Consider the following 18647-nt stretch of genomic DNA (forward strand, 5'->3'; position numbering starts at 1 on the left):
CCGCATCTCGGGCTCTTGGCAAAGGATTTGCCGAGGGTTAGCCGGCCATCGGCATAAATTTTCGCCGTGACGGGGAGAGGTCACGGTAAAGTTGATCTTTGCCGTGAGCCTTAGCAAGCTCTCGGCAAAGAATTTCTGATTTTTTTTTTTTCCAAAAAACTTTGCCGAGCGTCTGTCAGAAGAGCTCTCGGCAAAGAATATTGATTTTTTTTTGACATTTTTTGTGCTGAGAGCTATGGCTCAGCTCTCGGCAAAGGCTTCCTCTTTGCCGAGCGCTATGGTCATGCGCTCAGCAAAGCTGGGATTCTGTGTGTTCCAGAATTCCCAGCTTTGCCGAGGGCATGACCATAGCCCTCGGCAAAGCCACAGCCAGTTTTAATTTTTTTTTTGCTTTTTGCATTTTCGTCCTCATTGTAACGAGCCGGTCGATTATGCACGCTAGGAAGGTTGCCCTTATAGTATGTTGTTGTGAAGTTTGACACCTCCTCGTTAATGAACGCCTCTACCATGGAAGCCTCAATTCTGGCTTTATTTCCACATTTCTTGCGAATAGTCTTTAGACATCTCTCGATTGGATAGCACCAGCGGTTCTGCACGCCCCCCCCCCCCCCATTCGTGCCTCGTACGGGAGGTGCATAATCAAATGCTGCATCGACAGGAAGAAGCCGGGTGGAAATATCTTCTCCAACTTACAGATCAACTCAGGGGCTCTTTTTTCCAAGTCAGCCACCACGTTTCAAGATAACTCCTAGGCACAAAGCTAGCGGAAGAAATAGCTCAACTCTACCAGCACGACCCAGACATGCTCAGGGACGAAGCCTCGAACCATCGACGGAAGAAGGTGCTCAATCCATATGTGGAAGTCATGACTCTTCATCCCTAAGACTCGGCCAGTAGATGGGTTGGCCCCCCTCTTAAGATTCGCTGTAAACCCATCAGGAAACATTAAGTCCTTGATCCATTGGACTACAACCATCCTGTGCTTCTTTTCTAAGACGTAATCGCCCCTAGGCCTTCTCCATGTCTTGCCGGCTCTTGGTGGTCGCATCTCTAGGTGTGGTCTATCGCATAGCCTTGCTAGGTCCGCTCTAGCCTTAGGGTTGTCCTTTGACTTGTCAGTGTCCATGAGTGTTGCCCAGAGAGCTTCGGCAACATTCTTCTCAGTGTGCATTACATCAATGTTATGTGGTAGGGCCAGGTGCTTAAAATAGGGAAGCCTCTCCAAGCCCGACTTATGAGTCCACATATGTTGAACACCATACCCCACGAAACCAACTCCGTCTTCCTTGGCGACAAGACCATCTATCTGAGCAAGAACCTCGGCGCCAATCATCTTCTGCGGTTCAGGGTCTGTCACTATGACACCTTTCGTAAAGTTCTTAATGTCCCGTTTGAATGCATGGTCAAGAGGCAGGAATTGTCGAGGTTTGTCGAACGAGGAAAACTTGCCACCACTCTTCAACCTAATGAACTGCAGAGCTGCCTTGCATACCAGGCATGGGAACTTCTCGTGGACACACCAGGCGTTGAATAGACCATACACCAGAAAGTCATGCATCGAGTAGTGGTACCAAACGTGCATTGTGAAGTTCCTCTTTGTAGCACGGTCGTATGTCAGTACCCCATGATCCCATGCACTGATCAACTCATCAATCAAAGGCTCCATGAACACACCCATATGTTTCCCCGGGTGACCAGGAATTATCAGCGACAAGAATATGGTCTGACGTTGAAGAAGGACGCCGGGGGGGAGATTGAGGGGGATAACGAAGATTGGCCAACAAGTGTATGGGCCCGCCATCATTCCAAAAGGATTGAACCCATCTGTTGCAAACGCAACACGCACATTACGAGCCTCTAGAGCTTTGTTAGCATAAATGCCATCAAATGTTTGCCATGCTTCACCATCTGATGGATGTACCATCTTGTCAGGATTGTATCGGATGCCATTTTTATGCCATGTCATATGTTTCATGGACTCCTCGCTCATGAATAGCCGTTGGAGTCTCGATATGAACGGAAGGTACCGTAGGACTTTCATGGGGATTCCAAGCTGCTTCTTCTGCCCATCACTAGATTCTACCTCCACATACCTAGAGGACTTACACTTTGGACAGTACTTTGCTTCCGCGTGTTCTTTCCTAAAGAGGATGCACCCATTATCACAAGTGTGTATCTGCTCATACAGCATCTTAAGAGCTTTGAGGAGCTTCACTAACTCGTACATGTTCTTCGGTAGTGCGTGATCTGCCGGAAGCAGGGTCCCAAAAACTGCCAACATACTATCGAAGCAGTCTCGACTCATGTTATGCATGGACTTTAACCCCATTAAGCGTCCAATGGCATCGAGTTGAGAAACATTTGTCTTGTCATGAAGGGGCCTCTTAGCCGACTCCATCATGCGATAGAATGCCCTTGCGGTTTCCTCTGGCTCCTGCTCCTCGGTTTTGTCCGTACATCGTACACCGAAGTGTGCTTGGTGGAAGTCATCCATCATGTCTGGTACCCCACCATCACTATCAAACTCCTCCAAGCGTGGCCTCAATGCCTCATCTCTAATACGATGGCCTTCACCATGGCACACCCACCGGGTATAGTCTGGCGTAAACCCAAACTTGCAAAGATGTTCCTCAATGACCTTCCTGGTTTTCCTATTCCTGTTTGCACATTCGCTGCAGGGACACCACACCTCTGTTGCTGCTTGAGCACCCACACCAAATGCTTTGTCTAAGAAATCCTCAGTCTTCTGTATCCATTCACGAGTGACCTGATTCTGACTACGGCGGCCCGTGTACATCCAATCATGGTTATCCATCATCTACCATATATATAACATAGTACTATAACCATCAATAGCATATACACCGCTTGCCTACTATCTAATAGGTAGGGATAGATCCTAATCCCACCCGCGGATGCATAGATGAGGTTAGTTTCCATGCTCCGCTCCAATCCGAGATAGAATTTCGGCAGCACATCCCCGCTGTTCTCCCAATACACGTCCTGGAAGGGAGAGTGTGTATCTGGAGAACAACAGGGAGGTGCTGCCGAAACCCCATCTCGGACTGGACCGGACCATACAAACTAAATCATCTACGCATCCGCGGGCTATCCAAATAACATGGACAATCCAAAACAGATACGGTCGCAGATATGCAGAGATCTGCATACCTACGACCGTATCTCTTTCGGACGGGAGACGCCTAACTGGTTTACGTGATCTAGCTAGGGTTACGGACAAAGGGCTTATACCTAGGGTGGCGGTGGAGTGGAGAGGTGACGCGGTGCAGGCAGACCCGAAGGAAGACGCTCGGGGTACTCCGGGTCCCCTCCGTCGGGCTCTTCTCTGCAAAACAAGAAACACAATTTATAAGTTCAAAATTTCGGCAGAACCTCCCCTATACAGGAAGGCTTCCAAAACCTGCAAGGAAAAAGACGGCACAATGGTCGACATCCACAATTTTGGCATGATGGCCGACACAACGACATATGGCACGATGGCCAACGCATCCACAAAAGGCACGAAGGCCCACTAATCCAGAAATGGCACGAAGGCCAGCAATAGGCAGGAGGGGGGCTTTACCTTGGGTGGCAGTGTAGTCGGGCGACGCGGAGTCGGGATCACCCTCGTCTTCGGCTAGACGCGGGGAAAACAGCGATGACCGCTCGGCGTGACACGACGACGCGGGGGCATGACGGTCGTCGGCCTCTCCTTCTCCCCTCCTTCTCCCCTCCTCTCTTCTCCCTTCCTCTTCTCCCTTCCTCCTCCAAATGCTCTCTACACGGCCGGCAGGGGCGCACGGGGCCAGCCGGGGGCGCGCGGGGCCGGCCGGGGACGCGCTGGCCGCGGGGGTGGGCCACCGGCGGGCGTGGCCAGGGGCGCGCGGGGCCGGCCGGGGACGCGCTGGCCGCGGGGGTGGGCCACCGGCGGGCATGGCCGGGGGCGCGCGGGGCCGGCCGGGGACGCGGTGGCCGCGGGGTGGGCCACCGGCGGGCGTGGCCGAGGGGCGGCGGCAGTGCCCGACCACCGAGCGAGGCGGGGGACGACGCGGCCCCGACGACGACGGCACTCGGCGGGCCGGGCTGCTGCTCCGGCGGCGCGGGGATGGGGCGGGGGCGGGCTACGGCGGCGCGGGGATGGGGTGGGGGCGGGGGAGAGGCTGCGGCGGCGCGGGGGACCGGCGGCGGCGAGAGGAAGGGGATGCGGGGTGCGCGCGGGCGAGAGGAAAGGCTGACTGGGCCGTGAGGGGCTTATGTGGACTGGGCCTTTGCCAAGGGCCCAGATCCGGGCTCTCGGCAAAGTTGTTTTTTTAAACTCTTTGTCGAGTGCCCTTTGAGGCTCTCGGCAAATACAAAAAAAAAACTTGGTTTTTTCCCAATTTTTTTCTAGTGGCTAACAATAATATTTAAAAGACATATTTGAAATTTGGAGCTTTTTTATTTTATTAGCTATATTTAATAAGTTTATTTCATTTACTTGAATTCTTCCCGGTAATTTGAATTTGAACTGCAGGTGCATCGAATATTGGAATTGAGTGATTCAAAAAATCATATTCATGGTATTGCATGTGGTGTGAGACCGTATCCAGTGATAGATGCCAAATTTGGCGCATCGTTTTCATGGAACACGGCGAGGAACTTGCGTGTAAAGTATTTTTAAATTATATAAAATGGAAACGAAGTACGAAATTCACAAAACTTGTCGAGGTGTCATTTCATCGCATGTATAGGCTGTGATAAAAAATTGAGTGGGTTTCGAGCAAGTTGCGACGTCCGATGCCTAAAACCCATACATCTCCACATGTCTGGGTTTTAGGCATCGGACGTCGCAACTTGCTCGAAACCCACTCAATTTTTTATCACAGACTATACATGCGATGAAATGACACCTCGACAAGTTTCGTGAATTTTGGACTTCGTTTCCATTTTATATAATTTAAAAATACTTTACACGCAAGTTCCTCGCCGTGTTCCGTGAAAACGATGCGCCAAATTTGGCATCTGTCACTGGATACGGTCTCACACCACATGCAATACCATGAATATGATTATTTGAATCACTCAATTCCAATATTCGATGCACCTGCAGTTCAAATTCGAATTACCGGGAAGAATTCAAGTAAATGAAATAAACTTATTAAATATAGCTAATAAAATAAAAAAAAGCTCCAAATTTTAATATGTACTTTAAGGTACAACAGTAAACCCAGGAAAAAAATTTGGAAGCAAAAAAAGCAAAAAAAAATATTTTGCCGATGGCACAGAAATGACACTCGGCAAAGTAATTCTTTGCCGAGGGCCAAATTCTGACCCTCGGCAAAACAGACGGCAGGTGAAGGCCGTTTGCCTGCCGTCACAGGTTGCTGACGGCCTTTCTTTGCCGACGGCCGGACCCTCGGCAAAGGGCCCGGTTGCCGAGAGGAATTATTTGCCGACGGCCTGGCCCTCGGGAAATATGGTTTTGCCGACGGCCTACCGTTGCCGAGGGCCGACTCTCGGCAAACCTTTCTTTGCCGAGAGCCCGACATTTGGCTCTCGGCAAAGACGCTGGCTCTTGGCAATGGCCCCGTTTCCGGTAGTGTAGGGCCTAGGGTTGGGGGACACACACACCACATAATTGAGCTGCCGCTGCCGCCTCTCTCTCCAACCCCCTAGGGCTGTGGGTGCTCAAAACGCCGCCGCCGTCACCTTCCACTCGCTGCACACGCGGTGCTAGCACATTGGCGTCGCGGCGTTCCATCCTCGTACGTGTGGACACCGTGGAGACACCGCCGCTGCTGCGGTGTTGATCGGCAATGAACGTAAGGTGCACGACGAACGTGTATGACTACCACTACATCAATGTGCTCCTCTTTCGCTGCGCTGCGCATCTAGTAGTAACGATCCATAATCCTCTACTCGCATGTTATCCTGACGTGGTAGATGTGCTAGCACGTAGCGTACTCGTTTTCCTACACTATTTTCCCTGGTAAGTTGTGGATGAGCGAAGGGACCATGTTAGGTTGGAACCATATTGGGGAAAAAATCGGTCTTGGACATGTTAATTCTGCATAGCCCTGAACAATTTCCAAAGAAAGGTAGGATTTTTTTGTAAGCTGCTTAGCTCCTCTAAAGATGGGTTTGCAAACAAAGCCGCATCATCTGCATAGAGAGAGCACCGCAAGTTTGCTGCTTTCGGTAGAACCAGTTGTAGGATACCGTATTGTGTCGCTCGTTCAATGATTCGTTGTAGCAGGTTTACTGCTAAGACAAAAAGTAGGGGTGAAAGCCGATCGTCTTGCCTCAGTCATCTTGCATATTTTGATGTTTTGACTTGGTCTTCCATTTATGAGAGTTTTGGATGAGGAGGACCACAGGATTGTTGATATCCAATTACACCATTTTGTGCTAAAACCAAACGCAGTTAGAACTTCCAGAAGGTATGGCCATCCTATGGAGTTGAAAGCTTTGGAGATGTATAAAGAAAGTTGGCTACTTTTTTTGCAGAAGTTGAATCACTCTTTGTACATAAAGGAAATTGTTGTGTATACACCTTTTCTTGATGAATGCATTCTGAGCATGTGAAACCAACTCATTCATATATGGAGCTAGTCTATTTGCAAGGATTTTTGTGATGATTTTGACGAGACTGTTAATTAGGCTAATCGGTCTATACTCAGACATTGTTTGTGCTTCCTGTTTGGGGAGTAGAACTATATTTGCTTCATTGAATAGATGCATTTTTGGGTTCTGTGATTGTCGCTCTTGATTCTCTCCCAACTTTGCTTCTAGAAAATACTGATAAAACCATCGGGGCCTTTTCCAGCGGAAGCTCCTTGATTATGCTAACAAGCTCATGCTCTGTAAACAGCATGTCCAGTTCATCAAGGTTATGTAGAGAGTAACTCAGCATCTCCCAACTGATTGCCCACGTTCTTGTTCCTACAGCTTTGGCGAAGAACTCAACAGCGACCTTTTGTTTTACAACGTTGAGAAATTTTCTTCGCCTAGCATTTGCATGTAGTTGGAAAAAAACGAGTATTAATATCTCCTTTCAGCATCCAGGACGGTCGAGAGTGTTGTCTCACCTTTGCTTTCTGTACTGCGGCCAGACTCATTGATTTTGTCTTAAGATATTTCTTGAATTCCACTTCGATCTATTTGTCATTAGGGGGCGCCTTTCTTGTGCCTTCTCTAGCTCTAACAGGACTATGTGAAGGACGCCGTTCCTTAGTTTCCATTCACTAAACTGTGTACGCCTCCATACTTTTAATGCTCTTGCCGTGCGGAGGAGCTAGCTTGACGTGCATGCACAACATAGTGTCTTGGGTGTTTACTGTATCTTCCCATGTTCTTTGAACCTCTATATTATAAACCCCGGCATATTTTCCAAGTAGGCCGGCCTCGAAACGGAAACCTCGGTAAAATTCAAAAGTAATATCCCCTTGCAGGAACAAAGGATACGGTGATCCCACTCGTTTTGCTATGTGAGCCCACTCCTCTTATTTTTTGACTTTTATTTTGATTATGCTACTCAAGTTTTGTATCTGACTTTTATTTTTTGACGTGGCATACTCGTCTTAAGAAGTCATCTGTTCCAAATCCCTAAATATATTTCTATTTTGTAGACTATTCCTGTTATGTAAGCCCACTTTTAGATCGAGGTTAGTTTTAAGTACTGCATATGTAAATATGGCAAATATATACATTTATGAAATAAACTACATTCAAGACAAACCTACCCACATCACCACTTCCATACATTCAAACTAAGCATGTAGACATAATTCAATGGTGAAGGTTTCGAAATGATTGACGTAAGACAACCTGAAATAATGTCACTTAATAAAAAATTATTTGTAGTCAAAGTTTTTGAAACAATTGACCTACGACAACATCAAAATGCCACTTATTAATTGTTTTGTGAGCAGAGGGAGTATATATTTTGGCAAGTTACCCTCCATCCAAAAATATAAAACACATTTTTTTTTTGGACAGTAATGATTTGACCAATAGGTGCCGGTGCCATATTTATATTATATAAATCATAGCTACTTTTGAATACAAATATCTAGTTATATCAATTTCGTGCCACAAAAATTGCAAGTATTTTGGTTAAAAGCCATGTCTAACAAAACAAGAGCTTTGGGATGGAGGATATATATCATATAGGTGCATACGTTTAGTAGTCTCTTCATTTCAATTTATAGTTCGTTTTGGCTTTTCTAGATACAGATTTTTTATATATTTAGACAACTATATAGACATATCGTACATAAAAAAAACTGAATATCTAGAAAAAGCCAAAACAATCTATAATTTAGGATGGTGGTAATAATTATACATGTACGTTCTGCTAACAAGCCCGGCCCGCACAGCACACACAACGGCTCTGTTTTCTAGTTTTTGTCTTGTTTTCGTTCATCAGATGAATTCTGTATTTGAAGAGTAGTGCGTGCCGTCATCTCTCATGAAAAAAGCGTGCCAGCTAGGTACTTGTTTTAATTTCCACCGTGTGAGTATTTTTTTTTCAAGTGGCGAGTTAATTAAATAAAACCATTTATTAATTTCTCAAATCACAATCCCGTCTTCAAATCCTCGAGTCTGCAACCCAGTTTTTCGTTAGGTGCTATATAAGTAGTTGCACATATACTGACCAAGCGTTTGGGAGTAGCAATCACATGGCGCATGCATAATAACAATTTGCTAACAAAAAGATGTGCGTGCATGTATCATAAGGTAGCGCAGTGATCGAACATACTAGTACAAACCAGGAGCGAGAACGTACACGGAAATAAATAAACACCGCACACACAGTGCATGCACTCAAAAATAAACCCAACAACAAGCAAAAGGGCATCTCTCTCTCACGCACACACGTACACACGGACGTACATACACGCTACGATGCAAGCGTATCACAGCGTACACGACGACACGTAGGTACATACGGAGAGATTTTTATTCAGTAGTACTCCACGACGTAGCAGTAAACAACTCATCATCACGCGTAGATAGATAGATAGATACTCATGCATACATGGTCGTCGATGCTCCGGCGCCGACGGCGGCGGCGGAATGGATCATCGATCGATCATCAGCAGGCTGTCGTTGGTTTAGCTGATCCTGCATGGAAGACGAAGCACAAGTTAAACGACTTGCTTGTTGAGTCATCAGTACATGCATGCATGCATGCAACTCTACATGCAAGTGGCAGTGATTCATTCAGAATTCAGATCATCACTTTGTACTAGCCCTGGCTAGATGTACCTGGAGCAGTCGGTGGAGGTGCTGATGGTGTAAGGGACGCTGACGCCGCACTTGGAGGGGATGCTGGCGGCGTTGCCGGCGTTGAGGCCGCTGATGCCCCGGGCGGCGTTCTTGAGGCAGTTGCAGGCGGTGCGCTTGTCGGCTGTGCTGCGGGCGGCGTTGTTGAGGCTCTTGACGCCGCTGCAGCAGCCCGCGGAGGGCGCGGAGCCCTGGCCGCGGGCGTAGGACAGGCACGGCGAGATGGCTGAGCTCACCTGCCCGCAGGTGATGGCCGCCTCCGAGGTCGTCGCTGCTGCCGCCAGCAGCACCACCGCTGCCACGACGGCGATCGCCACAGCAAGCTGCATGCGAGCCATGTCGTCGATGCTCTGGGTGTCTTGGAGTGTGTGTGATGTGTGGCTGCTCGGAGGAGACTGCTGGTACTAGCTTACGATCGATGTGCTGGTGAGGAGATTGCAGTGGAATGTCACTCCTTAAATAGGCTTACGATCGATGTGCTGATGACAGATGTGCATTGCATGCAGTTTCAGTCGGTGTGGATGCATGCGAATATGTCCATGGATCGATGGCACCTCGCCATCCATGGTAGTCAAGAGTTGGGCAGGAGGTGGTTGGGTGTTGGGAGGAGGAGCAGGCAGATGGATGTGGATGCACATACACATACACATATACAGATACAGATACACATACACAGTGGTTAGTTGAGGCAGAGTGAATTCATTAGCAGCCGCCTAACACGACCTAGAGCGCAGGGTGATGGCGGCAGCCTGAGCCGTTAGACGTATACGTGGCTCATCTGATACAGTTGGAGGCGCATTCACTCTCTCTCTCTCTCAGTGTGTCAGTGTGAGGTAGTTTGGAGTTGGATCTGAGTGCTTATCGCACATACATTAACACATCAATAATTCATCGATCTGTCTAGATCTCCATTGGATCCTTCCAGTAGCCTTCGTTAATTCCTCCCGCAACCAGAAGAACAGAGATTGAGGACGGACGCGTACAGCAAGCAGTACAGTGCAGGAGGTTACATGCACATTCAAAATTAGCGCTTGTTTAGGTTCAGGAATTTGGATTTTAGGTTACTGTAGCACGTTCGTTTTTATTTGGCAAATAATGTTCAAATATGGACTAATTAGGCTCAAAACGTTTGTCTCGTAATTTCCCACCAAACTGTGCAATTAGTTTTTCTTTTCGTCTACATTTAATGCTCCATGCACGAGCCGTAAACATTCGATGTGACAGGTACTGTAGCAACTTTTTGGAAATTGGGGTGGAAAGCAGCAGTGCTAGCGATTGAAGTTGTCCAGCAAGTATGGGAGCCCACATGTCGCTGTCTCGAGTGGAAGCTCCGCCACGTGCTATACATGCATCCAGTCCCGTACCTGCAAGGGCAGACCGGCAGACACCACCGCACCGACGCTTGCCAAAACTCGTACGGAATATGTCCGACTGTCCAAAACCACATCTCTCAATTTTTTTTTATTCAAAAACAAACATCTTTCGACCACTAGAGCAGAATACTGCTACCTCGATCCGTTCCAAAAATTACTATTATTTTACTAAATCTCAAATAGATTAGTGTGTTTTTTAAGATAATGAAGGAAAGAGTATCGGCTTCATATCTGCGTTGGAGAGGGATCAGACCAACTTCTCATAACTTACTTAACAACACTGGATAAACAAAATTCTTATAATAATAAAAAACTCAAAACCCAATTCCAAACAAAGAAGACCATCCCTAGGACACAAAGAGACTTATTGCCGTGGTCTCTAAATTTCGACAAGCTTCCACTGTTGAGCCTCACACCGTTGCAATTGGGCACAGAACCGAAGTCAATTGGTCCCACGGAATAACACCTGCAAAAGAGAATTGGGTCAACAATTGGCAAAAACAACTTAGTTCCTTGTTATTCAAATATATTGACTATAAAATAGCTGCCGCACCAATCAGCAAGAGTGATCGAAAATTCTTATATTTCCAAGAGTACCATCTATTAAATAAGTTATGGGCATTCCGAGGTGGTTTAAATCCTAACACCATATGGACTGCTCATAAAAACATGGCGTGTGAGCAATCAAAGAATAGATTTTGGATGGTTTCAGGTTTGCTATAAAAAGAGGAGGACCAATCTTCATTCCAATTCCTCTTTGCCAAGTTATACTTAGTGACAATAACCCCTCTTTTAAAGAACTAAATAAAGATTTTAATCTTTAAAGGGGTCATAAGTCGCCAAAATACTTGTGATACTTTTAAGCCATTACCGATTAGGTAGTTGTACATCGAGCTAACTGTGAATAAACCTGTTTTATGTAAAATCCAAACAAAATTTTCAGTACCATGTTGCAGGTTAATATTAGCCATCCCTGCTACTAGGTGGTTCCGTTCTATTAGCTTGTTTTCCACTAATGCCCTTCTAAACTCAACACTAAGTGGAACTTAGCTTAATACATCTCGAACCTTCGCTTGTTTCCTACAAACAATGTTGAATAAAGTTAGATATCGGGATTTTAGTGGTTGGTTCCCTAACAAGGTATCTTCCCGAACATGATTTGGTTACCATCCTTTAACCTAAAAGCTCCCAAACTCAAGAAAGTTTCTTTTCACGAGGCTCATCCAAAAATGAGAGTCTCAAGCTTTTTTTCTGAACGTGTGACAAGGTCATATCTTTAATATATTTATTCCTCACTAAGTCCTACCAAATACCATGTTCATTGCTTAATTTAAATAGTAACTGAGATGAGTTCTTGTATGGAAAGATTGGTTGACGCATGAGTAATCGGTTGCATGCTTCTACCCTTCCAAACTTCAAAGGCTACATATATACTCCCAAATTATGAGATAATGATGCATTTATGAGAGAAATTTTAATCTTGGATTGATATTTTATTTTTGAAATGGAAGGAGTAACAAATGGCCCCAAATTGCTAGCTACTCGTACATCAGTATACTATACAGTACAAGCTTATGCAAGTCAAACTGTGAAAAGCAAGAACTGAATACATATGTTTATGCAACAGGTAGTATAGCTTTAAGGCTCTGTTGGTTATGGCTCTGTTTCATGCCAGTTTTTTTCCACTCGTAGAGCTAAAGTTGTTTTAGAAAAGCCTTGAGTCAAACCGCTCCTCTTATTGTTAAAAACAATGATATAACTATAATACTTTTTTATGTTTATTTTTATTTTCTTGGCTGGCCGACCTAAGGCCGCCGGCCTCCTCACCGAGCTAAAGGATCATGGCCTATTAAAAAAATCTTTTTTTATCTGGCCACCATCCATTTCTCCCCCCCCCCCCCCCCCCCCCTCTTATCCGCTGGTGCCTTGCGCCGTCCACCTCCATGGCGACTCTACACCTTCTTCTCCTCATTTGGCTACCATCTGTTTCTCCTTGACGTTCAATGTTCATGCCGTGGCCCCTGCCCATCTCCCGCCGGTGACTCCGCCCCTCGCGCTGGAACAACTCCACCCCGCCCTGGCTACTCCGATCCGATCTGCCTCCGCCATTCGTTCACGCGTGACTTTGGCCGCCGCTCGACTCTGCCTCAACAACACTGCCCACATGTGTCATGCTCACCACGCTTGCCACATTGCCTTTATCCGCCGCGTGCCTCGCTCGTACAGGGAAGGGAACACTACTGGAGACGGCCTCTTTGCCGAGGGCTTCTGGGTTTGCCGAGGGCTAGATCTCGGGCACTCGGCAAAGGGGGTCTTTGCCGAGGGCCAGCCCCAGGAGCCCTCGGCAAAGCTAGGCCCTCGGCAAAGAAGCCTTTGCCGAGGGCCTAACCCTCGGCAAAGAAACGGCCCTCGGCAAAATAAATCTTTGCCGAGGGCCTAGCCCTCGGCAAATTGGCCAAATTGGCCCCGCGCGGCCCGCCGTCGCTGTGCGCCCCGCCGCCCCGTGCCCCCCGCCATAGCGCGCCCCGCCGCCCACCACCGTGTCGCCCCGCGCGCCCCGCCGCCCGACCTCCGCGCCGCCCCTGCGTGCCGCCCTAGTGCCGCCCCGCCGACGCCGCCCCACCGCCCCAGAACCACCCCGGGCGGCCCCCCACGCCGGCCTTCTCGCCCCGCCCCCCCCCCCCCCCACGTCGGCCTTCCCGCTGCACCGGCCGGCCCTCCGGCGCCCCCCCCCCCCCCCCGTGCCGGCCTTCCCGCCCCCCCCCCCCCCCCCCCGCGCCGGCCTCCCCGCCCCGACACCAGCCCCTAGGCCGCCCCCATCGCCGGCTGCTATTGGAGGGGAGGCGGCAAAGGGTGAAGTAGGAGGAAGAAGAGAAGGAGAAGAGGAGAAGGAGGAAGGGGAAGAGAAGGAGAAGAAGAGGAAAATGAGAGAAGAAGGAGAAGGGGAAGAAGGAGAGGAGGAGGAGGAGAAAGAGAAGAAGGGAAGAGGAGAAGCGGAGAAGAGAGAAGGGAAGAGGGGGAGAGGAGTACTCCGACGCCGCTCGACCTCGCCGGAGAAGAAAGTGACCCCCGCACCGCGACGCCCGACTCCACCACAACCCTAGGTAAAACTCTCGTTGTCGGCCTTCGTGCCGTATGTGGTTGTGTGGGCCTTCGTGCCATAAATTGATATGAGGGCCTTCGTGCCATTGTGGTTGTCGGCCTTCGTGCCATTGTGAATGTCGGCCATCCTATCGTTTTTTTTGCAGGTCTTGGAAACCTCCCTATGCAGGGGAGGTGCTGCCGAAATTTTGAACAAACAATAACCTATTGCCTTTTTATGCAGGAGAAGAGCACGTCGGAGGGGACCCGGAGGACCCCGATCGTCTTCGTCGGCGTCGCGGTTCTGCCTGCACTGCGTCGCCTCGCCACTGCGTCTACTCAGCACTGCCCCACTAGCCTGACTTCACCGACACCCTAAGTATAAATAACCTCTTTTTCCTCATGTCTATCATAGCCCACGCGTAACCCAGTTAGGCGTCTCCCGTCCGAAAGAGATACGGTCGTAGGTATGCGGATCTTTGCATATCTGCGACCGTATCTATTTCGAATTGTCCACGTTTTTTGGACAGCCCGCGGATGCGTAGATGGGTTAGTTTCCATGGTCCGCTCCGGTCCGAGATGAAGTTTCGGCATCACCTCCCTGTTGTTCTCCGAATACACACTCTCCCTGGCAGGACGTGTATCGGGAGAACAGCGGGGAGGTGCTGCCAAAATTCTATCTCGGAGAGGAGCGGAGCCTGGAAACTGACCTCATCTACGCATCCGCAGGTGGGATTAGGATCTATCCTCACCTATTAGACATTAGGAACACCGCGTAGATGCAATTGATGGTCACAATACTCTGTGATGTAAATGTTAAAGGATGGAGGACCGTCAGTGGATGTACACGGGCTATAGAAGCGAGAGTGACTACGACTATGAATGGGTGAAGGGGACAGATCGTTTCTTGAAACATGCATTTGACCCAGGAGCAGGAGGACATTCTCTAGTTTGGTGTCCCTACAGCAAATGTGACAACAGGAGAAAGGTAGACGAGAAGACCATGGGTAGACATCTTGTGTTCAATGGTTATACGCCTAGCTACCAGCAGTGGATCTACCATGGTGAAGCAGATCATATAAGAGCGGAGGTGGTGAGAGCATGCCTTGAGGCTTTTGATGATGATGCCGGGGTAGCAGACATGCTAGATGACGCCCACCAAGCTCACTTTGCTAAACGACGTGAGAAGGAGGAGATGGAGGAATCCGCAAAGGACTTCTACAAAATGTTGCACTCGGCACAGAAACCCCTTCACGAGCGTACAACGATTTCTCAGCTAGATGCGGTTGGATGCGTAATGGGGTTGAAGGCCGAGTTAAACCTGAGTCGAGAAGGCTTTGATAAGATGTTGGCCGTGTTTGGCACCATGCTACCGGAGAAGCACACTTTGCCGACGAACTTGTACAAGGCAGAGAAACTCCTTCGTATGCTTAAGATGTCGTATGACAAGATACATGTTTGTCCGAAGGGGTGCGTCCTATTTAGGAAAGAGCACAATGACGCAAATTACTGTCCAAAGTGTAAATCCTCTAGGTACCTAGAGGTAGACTCTGGTGATGGTCAGAAAAAGCAGCTTCCGATCCCCACAAGAGTGCTACGGCACCTTCCTTTCCTACCAAGGATCCAATGGCTATTCATGATCGAGGAATCCGCGAAATAGATGACATGGCACAAAGATGGCAAACGGTACAATCCTGGGAAGATGGTACATCCGTCTGATGCTGAAGCATGGACGTACTTCAATGACAAACATCATGACAAAGCAGCTGAGGCCCATAATGTATGTGTTGCGCTGGCAACAGATGGGTTCAATCCTTATGGAATGATGGCTGCCCCATACACATGCTGGCCCATTTTTGTTATCCCCCTCAATCTCCCTCCTAGCATCTCCTTTCAACGGCATAACGTATTCTTGTCGTTGATAATTCCTAGACACTGGGGAGTAATATGGGTGTGTTCATAGAGCATGTGATTAATGAATTGATCCACGCTTAGGAGAAGGGGGTATGGACATACGACCGAGCTACAAAGACAAGCTTCAAAATGCACGTTTGGTACCACTACTCCCTGCATGACTTCCTGGCGTATGGGTTATTTGCCGCCTGGTGTGTTCATGGGAAGTTCCCATGCCCAATATGCAATTAAGTTGTGAGGTTCATTTGGTTGAAGAAGGGTGGCAAATATTCGTCATTCAACCAGCATCGTCAGTTCCTCCCTCTAGACCATGAATTCAGAGAAGACATCAAGAGCTTTACGAAAGGTGTCAAAGTGACAGACCCTAAACCGCACTTGAGGACTGGTGCCGAGGTTTGTGCTCAGATAGATGCTCTCGTGCCCAATGAAGAAGGTGGTTTTATGGGATATGGTGAGGAACATATGTGGACTCATAAGTCCGGCTTGACGAGGCTCCCCTATTTCGATGACCTTCTTTTGCCACATAATATTGATGTAATGCATACTGAAAAGAATATCATCGAGGCACTTTGGGGAACTCTCATGGACACTGACAAGTCTAAGGACAATGTTAAAGCTAGAGTGGACCTAGCGACATTGTGCGATAGACCGAATCAAGCGATGCAGCCTCCTAGTGGCCGAAACAAGAACTGGAATAGGCCTAAGGTCAATTTCGTCTTGCAAATCGATCAAAGGAGGGAAGTACTAAAATGGATCCAGACATTAATGTTTCCAGATGGATATGTAGCGAATCTTAGCAGGGGAGTGAACTTAGGCACTCTACGAGTCAACGGGATGAAGAGTCATGACTACCACATATGGATTGAGCGGCTTCTTCCGGCGATGGTCCGAGGCTATGTCTCTAAGCATGTTATGGAGCTAGTCTATTTGCAAGGATTTTTGTGATGATTTTGACGAGACTGTTAATTAGGCTAATCGGTCTATACTCAGACATTGTTTGTGCTTCCTGTTTGGGGAGTAGAACTATATTTGCTTCATTGAATAGATGCATTTTTGGGTTCTGTGATTGTCGCTCTTGATTCTCTCCCAACTTTGCTTCTAGAAAATACTGATAAAACCATCGGGGCCTTTTCCAGCGGAAGCTCCTTGATTATGCTAACAAGCTCATGCTCTGTAAACAGCATGTCCAGTTCATCAAGGTTATGTAGAGAGTAACTCAGCATCTCCCAACTGATTGCCCACGTTCTTGTTCCTACAGCTTTGGCGAAGAACTCAACAGCGACCTTTTGTTTTACAACGTTGAGAAATTTTCTTCGCCTAGCATTTGCATGTAGTTGGAAAAAAACGAGTATTAATATCTCCTTTCAGCATCCAGGACGGTCGAGAGTGTTGTCTCACCTTTGCTTTCTGTACTGCGGCCAGACTCATTGATTTTGTCTTAAGATATTTCTTGAATTCCACTTCGATCTATTTGTCATTAGGGGGCGCCTTTCTTGTGCCTTCTCTAGCTCTAACAGGACTATGTGAAGGACGCCGTTCCTTAGTTTCCATTCACTAAACTGTGTACGCCTCCATACTTTTAATGCTCTTGCCGTGCGGAGGAGCTAGCTTGACGTGCATGCACAACATAGTGTCTTGGGTGTTTACTGTATCTTCCCATGTTCTTTGAACCTCTATATTATAAACCCCGGCATATTTTCCAAGTAGGCCGGCCTCGAAACGGAAACCTCGGTAAAATTCAAAAGTAATATCCCCTTGCAGGAACAAAGGATACGGTGATCCCACTCGTTTTGCTATGTGAGCCCACTCCTCTTATTTTTTGACTTTTATTTTGATTATGCTACTCAAGTTTTGTATCTGACTTTTATTTTTTGACGTGGCATACTCGTCTTAAGAAGTCATCTGTTCCAAATCCCTAAATATATTTCTATTTTGTAGACTATTCCTGTTATGTAAGCCCACTTTTAGATCGAGGTTAGTTTTAAGTACTGCATATGTAAATATGGCAAATATATACATTTATGAAATAAACTACATTCAAGACAAACCTACCCACATCACCACTTCCATACATTCAAACTAAGCATGTAGACATAATTCAATGGTGAAGGTTTCGAAATGATTGACGTAAGACAACCTGAAATAATGTCACTTAATAAAAAATTATTTGTAGTCAAAGTTTTTGAAACAATTGACCTACGACAACATCAAAATGCCACTTATTAATTGTTTTGTGAGCAGAGGGAGTATATATTTTGGCAAGTTACCCTCCATCCAAAAATATAAAACACATTTTTTTTTTGGACAGTAATGATTTGACCAATAGGTGCCGGTGCCATATTTATATTATATAAATCATAGCTACTTTTGAATACAAATATCTAGTTATATCAATTTCGTGCCACAAAAATTGCAAGTATTTTGGTTAAAAGCCATGTCTAACAAAACAAGAGCTTTGGGATGGAGGATATATATCATATAGGTGCATACGTTTAGTAGTCTCTTCATTTCAATTTATAGTTCGTTTTGGCTTTTCTAGATACAGATTTTTTATATATTTAGACAACTATATAGACATATCGTACATAAAAAAAACTGAATATCTAGAAAAAGCCAAAACAATCTATAATTTAGGATGGTGGTAATAATTATACATGTACGTTCTGCTAACAAGCCCGGCCCGCACAGCACACACAACGGCTCTGTTTTCTAGTTTTTGTCTTGTTTTCGTTCATCAGATGAATTCTGTATTTGAAGAGTAGTGCGTGCCGTCATCTCTCATGAAAAAAGCGTGCCAGCTAGGTACTTGTTTTAATTTCCACCGTGTGAGTATTTTTTTTTCAAGTGGCGAGTTAATTAAATAAAACCATTTATTAATTTCTCAAATCACAATCCCGTCTTCAAATCCTCGAGTCTGCAACCCAGTTTTTCGTTAGGTGCTATATAAGTAGTTGCACATATACTGACCAAGCGTTTGGGAGTAGCAATCACATGGCGCATGCATAATAACAA

At 47.0% G+C, this 18647-nt stretch overlaps 2 protein-coding genes across 2 annotated transcripts; both read right to left on the reverse strand.

The window, feature by feature from the left end:
* Positions 1–760: 760 nt before the first annotated feature.
* Positions 761–2815, reverse strand: LOC136506988 (uncharacterized). The gene has a single exon (XM_066501854.1). It carries the CDS (start codon positions 2813–2815, stop codon positions 761–763), a length of 2055 nt encoding a protein of 684 aa, XP_066357951.1.
* A 5866-nt stretch (positions 2816–8681) lies between these two features.
* Positions 8682–9705, reverse strand: LOC136508342 (non-specific lipid-transfer protein 1-like). The gene is made up of 2 exons (XM_066502998.1): positions 9250–9705; positions 8682–9105 (listed from the first exon to the last, which is right to left on the reverse strand). Exons 1-2 carry the CDS (start codon positions 9603–9605, stop codon positions 9096–9098), a joined length of 366 nt encoding a protein of 121 aa, XP_066359095.1. The 5' UTR covers positions 9606–9705; the 3' UTR covers positions 8682–9095.
* Positions 9706–18647: the final 8942 nt, after the last annotated feature.

Source organism: Miscanthus floridulus, chromosome 15 (assembly GCF_019320115.1).
Source record: "Miscanthus floridulus cultivar M001 chromosome 15, ASM1932011v1, whole genome shotgun sequence".
In the NCBI taxonomy this organism is placed as follows: Eukaryota; Viridiplantae; Streptophyta; class Magnoliopsida; order Poales; family Poaceae; genus Miscanthus; species Miscanthus floridulus.